General features: G+C 35.3%; 1 protein-coding gene across 1 annotated transcript in view; it reads right to left on the bottom strand.

The window, feature by feature from the left end:
- Window positions 1-251: 251 nt before the first annotated feature.
- Window positions 252-17799, bottom strand: part of dtwd2 (DTW motif tRNA-uridine aminocarboxypropyltransferase 2) — a 56886-nt gene continuing 39338 nt past the window's right edge. Inside the window, exons 5-6 of the mRNA XM_088629910.1 lie at window positions 6026-6154; window positions 252-2473 (exon numbers count right to left, since the gene is read on the bottom strand). Of these exons, the coding sequence (XP_088486036.1) occupies window positions 2303-2473; window positions 6026-6154 (300 nt within the window). The 3' untranslated portion in view covers window positions 252-2302. The remainder of the gene's footprint in view (window positions 2474-6025; window positions 6155-17799) is intronic.

Raw genomic sequence — 17799 nt, 5'->3', positions numbered from 1 at the left:
CAATAAAGGTCCTTGTTCAGACTTAAAATTGAGCCCTATACTTCAGGGATCATGTGTAACATGCTTTTAGTGGATGCCCCATTACTCCTCCAATCAATTGTAATTGCCCTTTACTAAACTTACCTGTGTTTATACCACATTGTGACGTAGATACAAACATATTTTTTGGTAAATGTAGTGCATTTGAATTAATCTAACGTCCAAAGATTTTCATCCTATAGCCAGCAACAACATAGTAAGAGACATCATACTTATTGGAAAAAAAACTGAAACAATTTTATGAAATATAAGGTCAACACACCATACAGTAAATCAGTTCATTAAGAATAAGCAGCAGTTTCTGTAATTACAATTACATTTCTGAAAAAGAATGCACATTTATAACAATGTGTAAAAATATGCATACCTTCTTCAACAAAACAGAAATCAGATCTAGTAATACAATAAAATATATGATTCACTAACAGAATAGTATGAGTGAAAAATAAATGTGGTTTGGCAGCTGATGAAATAGCACAAAATCACACTCTTGTCTACATAATGCTCCTGCACCTGCTAAATGTGCCATGAATATGACAATGCAGGAAATGCAGGAGGGAAACGAGTTATAATTTTCCTTCTCAGATTAGTTTAGAATCAGAAGTGAGAAACTACTTGAAAACCTATTTGTAGGATTGGTACCAAAATAACAGTTTAAGTCCAACATAAACAATGACCTAGTCAATGTATGATTATAAAAAGTAAGCTCAACAAAATTAATTAACAAAAAACATTTTATTCTGTAAATGAAAATATTGTAATTAAAAAATAAATGTAACCACACGTAGGTATGCGAGTAAAGACACAGCTTCAAGTTTAGTAACTGCACAAATGGGTCTTTATGTTATACTGTACAATTTAATTCTTCAACTTTGAGTGAAAAAGTTGACATCCAGATGTTTTTGAAGTTGACATCCTGAGCATTGCTGGTTATCTTTGCTTTTTGCATAGAACTTGCATTATGGTCAACATCTGTTAAACTTTGTCAAGAAGATCTAATGGACTGAAAATGGACATTCCAGCATGACAATGATCAAAAGCCCACATGGAAATACTTAACTGAAGACAACATAATCTACAATAATCTCAGTATCCAGACCTCAGTACCAATCTCTTGGAACTCAAGAAGGCAGTTTACCAATAGAAGCCAAATGATATAAAGGACCAAGAGGAATGATTACAAATCCCACCTCAGAATTGCCAGAACCTCATGGCTAATAAAACAGAAGAGGATTTACAAAATATAAGATGTTTTTATTCCTGTTTAATTTTCCCATTTCATTCTATTTCAGTGGTATAAATAAATGTGAGGGGCAGATACAATACAATATATTTAATTGAAAGGAAGCTGTGAAGGAGATATGGTCTCTTGGGATGCATTTCTCAATAGCATGCTTACTGAGTATGAGTGCTCTAAGCCATGTGTTTATTGTATTTTTTATTTATGTCGGTGCTCAATGCAGTATATTTAATAAGGGTATTGATAAGAGTGGCCTTAGGGGAACACAGGAAACCCATGCACCATTTAAGAAGAAACTGTGTTTAGATGTAATTTATATATTGTTTAGATAATTAAAACAGACCTTATAGGCTTTAAATAGTTAATGCTACATATACATATAAGAAAAGAAAATGTTGAAGTACCACACTCATAGTTTAATAATCATTCCCAAATAACACAATCTTGAAAAATATGTCATTCAGGTCACCAGAGAATTACATAAGAATTGTTTTGTTTTTTATATCACTCAGGTCACATAAGATATTTACAAACATATTGAAATTGCCTTTAAGCCAAGCTCAGGCGGATAAGTTGAAGTTACATCCACTTATCAAAACTCAACCTCACTTCTCCAGCTTCAGAAACTTTTTTCTTTTCAAACCAAAATGTTTACTTTTGTTTACAAGAAGCAACATTTAAACGTTCCCAGTATTTATGCATATAATAAAAAAAATCAGAACAATATAAAGTAAAAAAAGTATGGTATCTAGCCTCTCCATAATATGGTTAAAGGCATTGTTTTCCAATGAGCGGCCAATGAATTGATTAATTTAATCCAGTTATTATAAAATGTGCTGCATGAACTTCACCTTTATCATCTATAGACTCATGTAAATATTATATAACAAATGCTTTAACATCAGATGACTCTGAATTAGTCATCAGAGATAATCAGTTCTCGGCTAATTATATCTTTATTGATTCTAATAACTTACTAATACACTGTGTACTCTAAAAGAAAACAATGAGCATTGATAATGCTTAGATTTTTTCATTGCTGACCAGACGCTCCATTCGTTTCAATTTACGTTTGTTCTTTGGCATAGGTTTGTCATACAATCCATTTTTGAGAAGATGTTCCTTGCTGTGGTGAACCTGTGCACCGTGCTCAAGCTGAAAGGAGCACAGAGCCTTAAGAGGACGCAGAATAACCTGTATGGAAAAACATAAGAAAACAAGTAATATGACAGTAAAGCATTCATTACTCCACAGTATTCTATATTACAAAAGAACCTACGACATTACAGGTATTAAAAAACTGTAAGAGAGAATTACAAAGACCTTTAAATGAAACCCCATGTTAGCAAAAACATGGGTCACTTAAATGAATGCCTCTGCTTGGGGTTATACTACTTTGATGTGTTTCATTGGTATCAGTGCTATGTAACATTTCACACATTGAAAATTACTAGGTTTCGTTGCCACAATCAGAGATCTACTGTCTAGGCAGAACATAATTTTGACTTTAGACTTACTTGCTAAATATATAATTACAATGGAAATTTACACATTTCACTGATCGATGACATTGTTACCACAAAGAAACAGCATAAAACCTGGTAATATGTTATATGGTATACTTACCACAAACAGTTAAACCACTTGTACCTTTTGAAACTTAAGGAAGGGGGAGGAACAGATCGATAAAATGGAGGCAGTCAATGCCCGTTGGAAGGACCATTTCAAAGATATTGTTAAATTGTTCAATTAAAAATCCACTGTAAACAATAGAATATTCAATTCCATCCCACAGCACCAAATTAGAGACAATATAAAAACTGAATGCTATCGCCACTTAAAGCCATTAAATACATGAACAAAGCAACAGGAAGTGAAATAATTTCCACTGAAATGTTCAAGCATCATCATATAGATCAAGTAAAAAAGTAATTCTGAATGATCTGACGGATGCCAATACTAGCAGTCTTTAGGAGAACTATAAAAATACAGGAGAATCTATCTGTTGTCTATCATTGGCAAAGTCTTTACAATTTATTGAATCATCTCTTTCCTTCTCAGTCCATTCTGCAGTATAACAGACCATCAATTAAAGGAAACAGTTTTAGTGCAACACCAACCTTTCTAGTTGGCACTTTAACTTGATATAAAGAAAAACACATTTGACTCTGTAAATCATGAGGGAATCCAGAAGATCTCCCTGAAGTATGATACTGTATTTTTCAAAATTTATCTGGATCCTTTGCCTGCTTTATGATCATGCATGTAGCAATCCTCACTAATGGACCCATTACAGAGGCCTTTGAAGCCTAGACAGAAGTAAAACAAAACTGTATCGTTGCCCCAACTGTACTTCAATATTCCTGGGCTTCTTTATTTGATAACAGACAGGATCCCTGATGGAATTCAGCTAACTCACCAAATGGATGATAAATTATTTAACCCTCAATTATTCTTGTCTAAAACTAAAGCCATCCTGACTTCAGTCATTGAACTGTAGTATGTATGTATGTTAATAATGCTGCATACATGGCTTGACAGAAATGGATTTCCTGACAACTGACAACATACTGAAGCATATCAGAAAATGTGACTTAAGACTTTTATTCAGTAGTCCAAAATTCTCTATTAGGAGACTTCAAATGTAAATGTGCCAGCTCCCTCAATTCCGATTTGCAATTAATGTCTAAAAAATATAAAGTGATTCTCAGAACTTACTGACAAAGAAATCCAGCATTAACTAAAATTTACAACTGCCATGTTTGACCAACTGAAAAAGTGGGTGTTTGAGGATTGTGAATTGAAAAATTAAGCCAAACTGATGGTCTACCATGCAGTCGTTACTGCACTGAGCTGGACAATACAGACGAGACACGGAACAGGACTGGAGTCACATCACCAATGCTATATATAAAAGAATTTACATATCAAGTGGACGAATAGATGCACTAACATTATGGTTCTCTCTGAAGATTATAGCACTGAAAGCTATATGAACAGTATCTGCCACCAGCTCCATTAGGCTGGTCAGGTTGTACAGATGACAGACTCTAGAATCTCAAAGAATCTTGAACATCAGCATCAACTCCTGGGAGATTATGGCCCTTGATCAAACTAGATGGAGAAGGAGCCAAGTACTTTGAGACCCAAATATGTCAGAATAAGGAAGCAAAATTAGATCATAAAAGAGAACTTACCATGACCAGTGCATAGTAAAGTACATGACCTTATATCTCCAGAGACAACACTTTCTAAAAATGCCAGACTATATGCTGACCCAGTAATCAGTAAATTTCAGTTTCATAGAAGACTAATAACTAATTTTTGACCACACAAAATAACTAATGATAATAACAAATATCAAATTGGTTGTAATAAAAAAATATTGTCATCTTAGAGTTAAACAGAAGGAGAGAAAACAGTAGTTGCATCTTTAAAATCAACCAGAAGAAAGTTCCAGACCGGGGATGAAATATAGCATGAGGGACCCCTCCTCTTGCTATCTAACATTCTAGCAAAGGTGTTGTGAGCAGAATCGGACCATTTCAATTAGTATACAGGAACACCTGGATTCAGAAGATCAAAATTGAATAGCTATTTCAAATAATCATGCCTGCAAAAGTGAGATAGAAATGATATTATTGGATTTTGTTTTCAAAAGAAAGCATAAAAAAACACTGAGGTATGATGTAGTATTTAGATCCAGTGAGTATTCTGACAGTTTGTGGTGGAACACAGAAAGAGTATTTTCTTAGAGAAATATGGATAATGTAAATATCTGCAGGTTATGTTTTTTTGCATCATGCAGCCTAGTCAAATCAATCTACTGTAGGTATTCCATCCTGAACAGACATGATTACACAAATGCAAGCATGAATATTTTCTTTTTATCAAGGGCTGTATAGTTCATCCGCAGTATCAGTAGCAATGATTACTTTTAGACACTATAGGCAGCCTAGGAGACAAATGAGACTAGTACTGCCAAACATGTTTTACTAAAATCATTTCTGTTATGTAAATAACAAGCTTAAGATCTGGTAATTTCATAGGTAGCTACACAATTACTGTTATTACACCAGCCACAGAGAGGCCAGTTACAACATAAAACATTAATAAAACAAGAATTTTATGTAATTTATAGATTTAAAATCTAGTCTATTTTTCCATATTGTTAAAATTAAAAGTTATAATCTGATATAATTTGTAGGAACCAAAAAACACAAGAATCCCATAAATTAATGAACAATTATATGTTTCATATAAAAGCACCATCACACACAGGGCACACACAGACAGAAACAAACACACACTCACACCAGGGCCAATTTCCCAGAAGTCAATTACCCAACCAGTATGTCCTTGGATTGTGGGAGCAAATGGAGAACCCAGAGGACACTCACGTACAAACTCTACACAGACAGCACCCCAGGTCTGGAATTTTATCCAGGGCCAGAGCGAGGCCGTCCAAAAAGTGTCCAAAAAAGTTCTATGTAAGCATAAGGAATTATTATTATTAATATTAAAGTATAGATTGGTTTCTTGTGGGCTCTAGTCAGTATCTTGCGAGAGTTTGAGACGTAGAAGGAGACTGGTTTAGTGACAATCGTCAAAAATGTTCTAGTTGTGGCTTGTTTATAAATCATCCAAAACTTCTGGATTTGAAAAAAAATGCCACATTACATACAACAACAGATACAAATATTGCTAGAGTTTACATTTCTGATAGAATTAACACGGCCTACCCACCTCTTGTATTGAGTCATTCTTCTCCATGATTGAAAGAGCAATGGCAGCACATTCCAGTGTTGAGAGACAAGTATTGGTTGGTTGAGTACGGATTACATACTGACTTGAAAGGGTAGTTTTCAACTGCACCTGAGAAAATAGCATCATATTTAAGAGTGATTTATCAGCATCTTGATTTAAGTTACCCAACAATTTTCCCATATTGGATCATATCGAATTTCCCATATATTTATTCGCCATCGTTGAACACAGTGGCGTAACCATTTCTTCTCTACCTACACAACATCTCCCTTGGGTGTACTTCTTGGTACAGGAATTATACTTGTTGTAAAACTAAGGAAATTAATTGAGTATCAGTCCCTTGACTTGACAGATTTTTAATTTTATGTTTCTATAAATAAAAGTCATTCAAAGAGAAAGATAAAGCCCTCCCAGAGGAAAATAATACTATTGAGGCATTTTAGAATAAAGCTCTATTTTTCAATAACAACTAATTTCTATGCAAATAAACCTTAAGATAAATGCCTTCAAAGTATTAAGATGCAAAACATTCATTTCAGATAATTACAGGGGCTCAGATTTATTTTATAAACTGTTGTTTAAAAACAATGCTTAATTTCTGCTACTGACATTTCTTCTCAAAATGTCATCAAACAATTATTCTCTGCCTCAGAGTATAAAGATTTTATTTTATAGACGCAGTTTTATTAATTCTGAAAAAGACGGAAAATTAATCTGAAGAATCAATAAAGTAATAACAGAATTCCACTTTGTTTAATTTCAATTCCTTGAAATATAATTGTTTTATGTTTCAATAATTGTATCTCACAAAATAATTGTATGCAGTTTTTTTCAGTTATCTTTATTATAGATATAGATATATTTATCACTGCTTGTGATCTATTTCTATATGAATTAAAATAAGGCTTTATAAGGCCAGTGTGGTGCCAAATAAAGTTCAGTTTTCATTAAAATCACTCACACTTGAGTAGTTCAGTTGTTAGTCCTATACTGCTATTAGAAGTTTTGTTAGATGCTACATCTACCCAGAAAATAGAACTTTGTTTTTTATCCTTGGTTTCTTCCCAAAAAACAACTCACAGTACATCCTGCTGGAAAAAAATAATTTCAGTTTTTAGCATGCAGCAATTGAAGCTGTTAGTGAAAGAAATGGATAAACCCCACTGTTTTGAAACTGTGATAAATGGTTTTGAAGTTGCTGAAAATTTATTGGTCACCAGAAAAACTGCCCCAAGGGATCATCTGTTTTGCTCAGTACAAGAGATGCTGTTAGTAGAAGCTTACTGCTGAGATATTAGACACGCTTTCTCTCCTCCCACTAGTGGAATGATTTTACACACTTTCACAGTTTTGAACATTTAGTTCACAGTAGATACAATATGTACAGTCTTGCCACATTAGAATTGAATCCTTGAAACAAAGCGTAATTGTCCAGTTTTCCCACAACATCAGTATTCTGCATGTTGGCCTGGAATCTGTGCACAAAGCATAAATCCAAGGTTCTAGATACTGCTGTGCTTATGTCCACTCCATTTTGTGCTTGATGTTGTTGCACATATACCGTATATTATCTTTATTTATAAGAGATATTTTAAAGTATTAATTCTATTAACTTTATTATATCAAAGAAAACAAAAAATGAAAAGGTAGGTAAAAGTTAGGTTAGGTATGTTCTATTATTCTTGAGGTACCACCACTTAAGAGGGCAAAAACTCACGAGATACCAATTAAGCAAGACATGTAATGTTAAATCCTAACTTCACAAAATAATGTAACAATGTTTTCTCAATATTTGCAACTTCGGTCCTTGCTAAATCATTTTACTCATTTTTAAATGTGAAATTTACCAGCTCCTCTAAAAACAAAGAAAAATGCATAAAACGTCAAAGCTAAAACGGTCCTGTCCACACAGAATGTCAATTAAATCACTACTCCTTGTGATGAAACTTTGAAGACTCAACAGAAACCTCTCCAAACTGGTATCATTCTGCATCTTTGTTTTAATTTGTGGCTTTAAGGGTAAAAGCCTTCCATAATCTAGTGCTATGTGCCTTCTGGTTCTTCGGAAAGATTTTATTAAGATTAACCACAATTTATGAGATCACGATTAAAAGTTTTCAACCAACTTAGATTTGTCTATTTAAAAACATTGCCTTAATCTCCATGGAGACTTTGCTGAGTCTTATTTTATTAAAATGTATTAATTAATATTTCTTACGAAACAAAATCTAATTTGCTATTTATTACATCTTATTATTTTTCAAAAGTGTGTGAACCCTTAGCCATGTGTGTACTTTTATGGTATGGAGGATTTTGGGAGGGGGAGGAGGATTACCGCAACTTGCTTTTCTTCGGACAATGCTAATTTAACTGCTCAGTGCTCCCATTAGCATGCAATGCAGGTTAGCAGAGCAAGGCTACTTGCACCCCACCCCCACAGCAGCAAAACAAGTAATTTTTTCTCGTCTTTCTTCATCATTTTATTTATCATGCACCTGGGAAGGAAATAACTCCCAGCTGGATAGTTTTCACCTGCAGTACGGAATGCTTAAGAACAGTGGGATGTAACTACAGCCCTTGGAAATTCACAACATACATATTGGACGTTGATGGAAACTGAAAGAAATTAATGGTTAACAGGAAAATGTCCATGTTTTACAGCAGTTAGAGTGACTTTTATTTAACAGATATGATCAAAAATAACCAATTGTGCTGATTAACATGTCATCAACCTGATTGATCAAGAGGGATTCTTCATTGAAAGAAAAGGTAGAGCAGATGGGTGGCCACTGCTGTAAGGAATACAAGCAGTATATATGCTTTTCACCAGGTGGTAGATTCTGTCTTACGCAGTATGGATGCCATCAATCAGTACAGGTGAAGTTCTGTTATAACTCATCTGTCCTGCACAGACCAACACAATTATCAATCAGTTTGTCATATGACACAATAAGCATATTGTTCTGTGCCACACTGACATCCATCGGGATGATCTACACAAAACCTTGATTCATTGTTAAGTGGAACTTGGCTCAAATGTTACCCATATGACCTGAAGTGAACTTTATTCTGTTGCATCATTGAATACTGCTGAGCATACAGGGCCCCTCTATGGTCTTCTGCCCTACAAACAATGATGGTTTAGCTGCATCTCAGCAATTTTCTAATTTTGTGTCTCTAACCCTTTTTTTCCACGTTATTCGAGCCATTATTCTTAACCATCTATAATGGGCAGGTCCTAATTTTTCATGTTGGCTACTGTGCTTAGCTAAGTCTAGGCTTTGTATAGTACCACAGTCAAGACTACAGTCCATATAATCTGGTTTTGGTTTTATACTGCAGCCATTAGATTTTCAATCCATACTGTACACTGTCCAGTTTCCTAAATGCAGTGTTTGCTTTTACCAGTCTAAATGATAAAGAAATGTATCACAGCTCCTATTATTTGTAATTATGCTGCCAAGATAACAGAACAGTTCTATGACTTCAATGTTCTTGTTATCCACTCTTGTGCTAGATGTATCACCTGACATTCCAGCTTTAATCACTTTTTTTCTCTGTACTGATGCATAAACCTAATTTTGCAGGATTCTTTCACATGAGTTGTTAGTTCCTCCACCCCCACCCACCCCTCCATGTTGCTTTCAGAAATCCAATATTGTTGGCAATGTCAAGGTCAGATTGTGACTCCAAAATCTTTTTTACCACACCCACTTAAATCCTAGATTTCTTTTTATTTGGAACCCCTCTCATCACCCAAGCAAACACATCCTTGTCTCAATCCTATATATTCCTATAGACATTAAGCACACTGTTATCCTCATAGAAACTTGCAATGTTGTTCACTATCTGTTTTAGAATGCCATACCACATCAGTATTTTCCATACTGTGGAACATACTATGAAAGGTGTTCTTGAAATCAAGGAAGATAATTAGCATTGGTTTTAACATCCATTCACAGTGTGATAGTTTCTGTTGAAATCCTGCCTGTTCTTGAGTCCACTGTCCATACTTTAGGTGTTTAAGAATGACCGTCACCAGTATTTTCCCCAGTAAAGACAGCAAGGTTATTATACAAAAGTGTGTGTATTCTTTCTTTCTTTGGTAATGGCATTATGGTAATGGTATTATATTTCACCACTCAGCCAGCATGTGCACTGCTTTCCATATGACATTATACAGTCTTTTGAATCCTGATGTTGTAACTTCACCTCTATGTTTCATAATTTCTGCATGGATACCATTATCCGTGCTGCCTTTCCACTATTTTAAACATTTTATTGACTGCAATATTTCTTCGTGCATAATTTCTGGCATGCCAACTGCCACTGTGCATTGCTCCACATTGAACAGTTCTTCACACAAATTTTCTAGAATTTCTGGACAGTAAATTGACACCAAAAACATTTGATCAATGTCCAGAATCCATATATTTTATTTTCCTTAAGACATAAGGCATAAATACAGAGTTAAGTTAGTTTTGTTGCTCAAAATACTTGTTTTCTCCGTTGCCTATTAGAAACTATACAGTATATTTATGCTTTATTTAGTTCTGGATAATGAAAAAGTTGTAGCATGATCAAATTCATTTATAAAGAAATTAAGTAACCAATACCCGAAAAACCAAAGTAACTGGCTCATTAGTAACTGCTAAAGGCAATGCAATAAGACATGTACTTCTTTTTACAGTGTTGTAGGAAGCAAAATGGTAAGTTGGATTTTTAGCAGGAAACAAAGTATAAAAAATACACAGAAGAAAACAGAAATTAAAATGTTATTCTTTAACTTTTCAAATTACTACAGACACATGTGACTAAGACTCCATCTTCTTCAGCAGGAGAGGCAGTATGTCTCACTGGTCCCCAAGCTAATGAGGTGGTGGCAAGTGATTTAAGTGTGTTACCCAGCACATGGGGGTACCTGGAGCATACACGGCAGGTGTATGAGAAAGCATTGCCGAATGCATGAAATGCTGCCGGCCCCTGAAGAAAAAGGGTAAGAGCCCTGTGTAAGAACTAGAACTCTGGTGGCTGTGTTAGTATGAATAGTGTGCAGGAAGAGAGTACGTTGAGGAGACTGCAACTTATCTGACCAGGTGGTTCCAACAGATCTGCAGGTTATAAATCCTGGAGGGGATTTACTTAAGACTCCCCTGAGGTAGGGAACCTTTAGATCAGGGCTCCCAGGAAGGAACATGAATTTCTCCGGACGGAGTCCGTGAACGAAAGTAACAGCGCGCTATTGGAATCTGTGGTCGACTGTCTGTCATGCCTGAGTTAGTAAAGTGTGTGAAGACTCGAGAGCAGATGTTTGACCAACTATCTAGTTGCTGGCATGTGGTAGTGAGTTTAGTGCTTTAGGCATGCGATGGTGATTGTAGGCTGACTGGACACGGGGAAGCTGGCGCTGGCAGCTACAAGTGAGAGTGAAGGAGGAACCTGAAGGATCAGAGGACAGGAAATAGGACTGAAAGGGACTGTATGAGGAGAGGAGTGGATGTTGTAAGCAGAATCAGTGTCAAAATACTCTGAGTTCATGAGCAAAGGCCTAGGGGTGTGGCAGAAGCTTAACTTTTGAGAGCGAGAGGCAGTTGAAGAGGGAACACTTCAGGATTCGGTTACTGATGAGCATAGCTCTGGTTCACTGCTGCCTTCACAGTTATGTACCAAGAAATAGTACAGTTCAAAAACAAAAGGAGGTGGAAAGATTGGAGTGAAAAACCTAATAGTGGTATTAGCATTTAAAATGAGAGGAGGGTTTCTTCAGTTTTCTGATTGCCCGGATGTACAATCACTATATATTTTTTTCTTGTCTAAAGAAAGATTTGAGAACCCATCATCAACTCAAACCTGCTGGTTTGGAGCCAGACCAAACAAGCAAACACAGATTTGCATCAGAGCATAAATAAATCAGTTGGCTTTCTGCTGTATCGCTGTAATCTGAAGTGACAGTTTAAAAGCTCCTGGCTCAGGGGTTCTGTGGGGACTTGCTGTCATGCAATTGTCATAAGTGGATCTCACGAAAAGTTCTCTTTCCTGATCTTTAACAGAATACTTTTCCTACCTCAGTCTTTTGCATCAAGATTAAATTGCTGACACTTCCAGAGTAGATGAGTTATGGGAGTTCTTGTCCCTAACACCCTGCAATCCTGACAAACTGTGAGGTGAGGCATGAATAAGCACCTTGATTTAATAACAACCATGCACGACTCCTGTTGAATAAATAATTTTCTCTTGAACACCAGCACATGAATATCCTCATTAATTTTTAAACCATCTATTTCAGTGACTTACTATCAGTATATGAACTGAGTGTTTTCCACCTTTTTCTGCTCTTACATATTTTATGGACTAAGTCTCATTTTTCTATTAGAACCATGAATTTGGTTTTGAGTGCTGTAGAGTGCATAGAGTGTTGTTCTAACAATAAAACTCCTGAACAGTACACAAAAGAACTCTCAGGAAGTTTCTAAATAAGTTTCTAAATTATATTACAAATAGAATAATCCAATTTCCCTTTTCCATTGTGTGTCAAATAAAAATCTACCCATTTCACACTAAAAATTCAAAGCATTGGCACTGGGCGTTATGAAATTGAATATTATTATTCACAACCAAAACACAACTTAAACATTATAAATGACATTGATTAATGAACACTAATTACATCAAATTATTTTGAAATGGGTATTTTAATATGTACCTTGAGCTCAAGTGTTTAGTTTATTATAATACTAGTGTGAAGAGAACATGTACATTCAGGCAAAACGTAAATTCTACAACTTGAAAAAATAGGAATAAAAGAATGAGTCAAAACATACATGCTACAGCATATGCTAATGCTAAGTAACATACAGTATTTGGAACATCAGAATGGCGATAAATGAGAGGAGCCCATTCATGTCCTCAGGCACCTTTGTATCTGTTTCCTTACAGTGCTGTAAGTACAGTAGTACTGACTACTGGAACCCCCCACCCCCCTGATACAATTACCCACCCCCAGTTCTACAGTGGCACATCCCACATAAAAAGGGGTGTACATGCAATGTCCACACTCTGGAGCTCTAAGCTGGGACTGAACCCAGGACTCTGAACTGTGTGGCAAGGAACAGATGTTTCTTCACTTCTTCCAGGTTCATGCAATACACTCAGCAAGATAACTTGTACGTGAAAGGTTAGTATTTCAACATTATAAAGGTCAGACGTAGATTCAGTTACTCAATAATGAACAAGCAGGTCTCACCAGTACTCTGACCTCAGCCCAGCTGAAATGTCATAAGGGTAAAAAAGATTAGTATAACTGTTACACACTTGCTTTAATTTAGAGGACGAGGAATGAACAGGCAAACATGGGGTAGCACTGCTAAAGTTGTTTGCCAAAATGTCCAGAATATGAGCAACTATGAAAGTGTAACAATGTGTTAGCTAAACAGGTACAGAATTATCATTTTGTTCTATTGCACTTTCTTTTAATACGGTATGTGTTCAATTAGGATCCATAGTTTAAGGTAATTTTCCCTCTCATTCACAAAGAATGTTCACCTCACATCAATTTGTGTTAGAAAGCCATCACATCATGCTGGGCAGTTCAATAATCTATTCTTTTATCTTTAAAGTGATCCATTTTGTGAAAGTAAAAATGTTTTTTTCCCCACACAAAATATAAAGAAAATCACTCTGTAATGCATATACTGTACTTCAGCATGACCTGAAACAAGAGTAAAAATTGGTTTTCTAGTGAGAAAGGGAAAATCAAACAAGCAGCAAGAGTAATGTTTCCTAGTACTGCACTAAACATTTCAGAAAATAGTAATATGAAATTTCAGAGTGACTGAACTGTAAGGCAGCATATTTTTTCCCCCACTGTGTCTTTTTGAAGAATGAATTCTTCCAGTCAACAAATAAGTCATGGAAAGGAAGCGACGAAGGAGAGTGACACCTTCCTTCTGTGAGGCATACCATACAAAAAGAGGGTCGATACCAGCTGTGTGACACAAGCATGTGTCAGCCTGGAGAAGGACTGTAAGCTGTGCTTCTTGTACAACAGCTGTCACTCACTGGTGTGCCTTTTTTTCTGACTTCAAACACTTGGTATTTTAAAGTGCCACGCTGCATATTATAACAGCACCTTATCAGTGGTCGTAGAGTTTTGAAAAAAAAGGTCAAGTTTCAAAACAAAAAATGGTTGCTTACACCTCAGTTCTTGATAAAAACGTCTTAAGTAACAGAAACTTTCATGTATAAGTTATGTGACTATTTCCATTAAAGCCCTTTAAAGGCCCATAATATGGCTCTTCACTCTGCTTACATTAGAAAATGATTGTGAGGCTATATATTAATATTTTATTCAGCACCATTTCTTTAATAATTTATCCAGCAGCAGTGTGGAAAGAAAATTCATTCATGGAGTAGAATCCAAAATTTGAGAACAGGGTCATGAGCAGAAGAGAGCTAATTAATTACACATATTGTCTCAGTAATTTAACTTTAATTAACTCTGAATATAATTATTTCTAACACATTGAGGGTGGAAATCTGGTTTCCTTCATGAAAGGAATAAAAATAAGGAATTTGTTTTTTTGTTAAAAATAAGCTGTGAAGTAAGAAGATAAAGCATACCGGTACATATGCTTAGTTGATTGAAAAGATGTTTCTTTGTTAAGGCATTGAGCCTTTAGATTAGGAATAATATTTTTTTTAATGTACATCTAAAATCTTAAGATTAATGATTAAGCTTTCAATCTGCCTTTGTAAAAATTAACCTTTTCACACACAGTGCTGCTTAAGGTCTCAAACGAACCCAGCTTGATGTCCAATCTTAAAAGAAAGACAGAATTCCTCCAAGGATGTATGAAAAAGCCATAAGCCTTCTGCCAGCTGGCAAATGAGTTCCAACCAGTGTGTCACTAAGGAAAATTAATAGAAAAGAGGCAATCTCTGATATGGGTTGAAAGACCACTCACTCTGCACAAAGTGAGCGATTTCTACAGAGATCAGTCCATTCGCATTCTGCAAGAAAATATATTTTTCTGGCTTTTAATCAAGGAGCGGTTTCTTCACATGCCTCACTGTCAGACTGCAGCCCTTGAGATTTGTTCATCACTCAAAGGTGTAAATGGGCCAGACATACCAGACTGAATACAAATGATGCAAGCCACATAATTGTGAAGCAATTAACATTGTTAAGCCTCTGTTTTGTCACTTATTGTGCACAATAAATGTGTTTTAAAGCACAGAATCAACAGTACTGTTTCACAATTTTCACAGTTGTTCTAATCTTGCAATGTTTTCCCAAAGTATTTTATTTTAGGGGATATGCAAAGCTATTAAAAAATCAGCAATTGTAGTTTAAATCATGCCAGCCAGACTCCTCTATAGACATCATATCTATCTATCCATAAAACTGGAATTTCATTTACATTGGGACAAATTTTGTATTTAAAATACAAAACTCTTCTCATTTATAATGCTGTGCAAACATCTTGGTATTTAAAAATGTTCTACTCATTTTATGTATTGTTTTTCCTTCTTTAATCACAAATAATTCATTGTTGGTTTTGAACTTTTGAAAACAGTATTTTTGTTTGAAGCCAACAGTTAATCCTTGCACATCAATGTTTTGCAACACAAAGGTATGTTTTTTTTTTCTTTTAGCATGTATGAAGAACAAATTATACTATGACAAGACATAATTGACATTGGTTGGTAAATGTGATGGATTAACCACTACAACACTTTATATTGTTTACTCATGTAAAGTTCAATTTTGGTTATTTATGTCCACGTTTTTGAACATTCTGCTCAATGTGAATTAAAAATTGCTACAAGCTCCTTCACAAAAACTAAGCTGTGTTAATAACAAAACTGTTATTATAATATAGTGTTGTTATAATGCTAGAACATGATACTGATTTATACATACTAGACAATTTGACTAAATTGTTGATGCTCATACCATACATATAATAAAACTAAGATATACACTGCTGTACAAATGTCTTTTACATGAAATTGTGTATTGAAAGAAGAAAAAATAAATCTACACACTTAAATGAAGAGCAGTTTGGCACAAACAACCACTCTAGTTTTCAGAAATATTCCCCACAGAATCATTTTAACACCTTCCCCTCATTAGAAAAAAAAACACACTTACACAAGAACACTCACATACAAGCAAATATAATTGGAGGTTCTGAGCAATGAAGTTAAACATGAAGGCGGCAAGGCAACAGAAGTGTTATGTGCTTTTTTAACAGTCTAATGGGTTCAGTGCTGCATAGTAAATGAGGAAGAACGCAATTTTCTTTTTAGTGGTGTGACGAACAAAAAAGGCAAAATAGTGGAACACTACATGCATTTGACAGCCATATTTTATCTATTATTCATGTCTTACCCTTTGTGTTAAAGAACAATGTAGATGAATAATACTATGTCATATAACAGTAATAATAATTGTAAGCAGTATAATAGAATGGTGGCAGACTAATATTTAACTTACAAAGATACTGGTGTGCATCACTTTAGTTCAGGTGAACAACATCTTGACATTGTACTGTAATATACTGTATTAATGCATTAACGTACAGATTGTTGTGCTGGTTTATGGCAATCAAATCAAATAAGGCCATTTTCTTTTAACTTCTAATGCCCAGTTCTTGATGCTCTGCTAGAATTATGTCTGCTTAGTTAGTAGTAATTAACTGCACTTTGCCTCATCTCCCACTTGAATAATCTGTCTGCACAAGCTCTACAGGGAGTCTGAGCACCTCACTTACATTAGGTATTCCTTTTCTATCAAATGAGTCCAAAGCAGAAATACCCTTGCAGCTTGGCAATGGGCCAGAGACCACTTGAACTATTCAACAGTTCCCCAAGGTGTCGCAAACAGCCCCTCTGTCAGAGGTGCCCATAATAAAACAAACCATCTACATGAACACACACTCATGACAGCCAAATTGTGCCTTCTTAAGACCTTCCATCCAGTTGTTAAGGTAAAAATGTAATAAACATATACATAAACATAAACATATACTGTACAGTATCAGTTAAGGTTTGATGTTAAGGTTTGATGTGATCAGTAACCATACCTTCATTATCAACAACACTGAATTATAGGATTTACTTTTTCTGGTCAGGCTCCCAACAAATTCCAAATTTTTTTTCAATTCAGTATGAAAAGATTTGCATTCCTTTTCAATTTATATGTAAATGTGCCTGCATGATACCAACCAGTATTTCAATTTTGCTATGGGTAATCCAATAAATATTAGCAGGTTAATTGTGTATGTGCCATCTGCTTCACTATGACAATGATATCAATGTATTAACCAAAATGTTAAAACCCACAATGTCTTAGGAGTCAGTTGTATGACTGAACAGGTCTCCATATCACCAAATGTACCTGCTGTGTAAACTGGCAGGTCTTTCTCCAAGAACTAATTGTGCCTGCTGTGCCAACCACATTTGCTACCTTTGGAATATCACCTTCGCCAACGGTGACAGCTGTTTCGAATGGGTCTTTTGTGTCTTTTACACCACCTGTGACCTGCACCTATCTACCCTAGCAAAACATTTACAGAGAAACTGTTTTTTTCACAGGGTTTCAGCATCTGGAATAACAGACTAGGGCCCATAAATATCATACTGCTCTCCATTTCTCAAAATAAGAAGAATGGTGTATACTTCAAAGCCTTCTTGTGAGTCCCCTGCCTCTTGCAATTTTTTTTGATCTAGTGCAAACCACCTACCTTTCA

The sequence above is a fragment of the Lepisosteus platostomus genome, chromosome 4 (genome assembly GCF_059453375.1).
Source record: "Lepisosteus platostomus isolate fLepPlt1 chromosome 4, fLepPlt1.hap1, whole genome shotgun sequence".
Lineage (NCBI taxonomy): Eukaryota > Metazoa > Chordata > Actinopteri > Semionotiformes > Lepisosteidae > Lepisosteus > Lepisosteus platostomus.
Note: the sequence above shows the minus strand (reverse complement) of the source record. Positions and strands in the feature narration are given on the sequence as shown.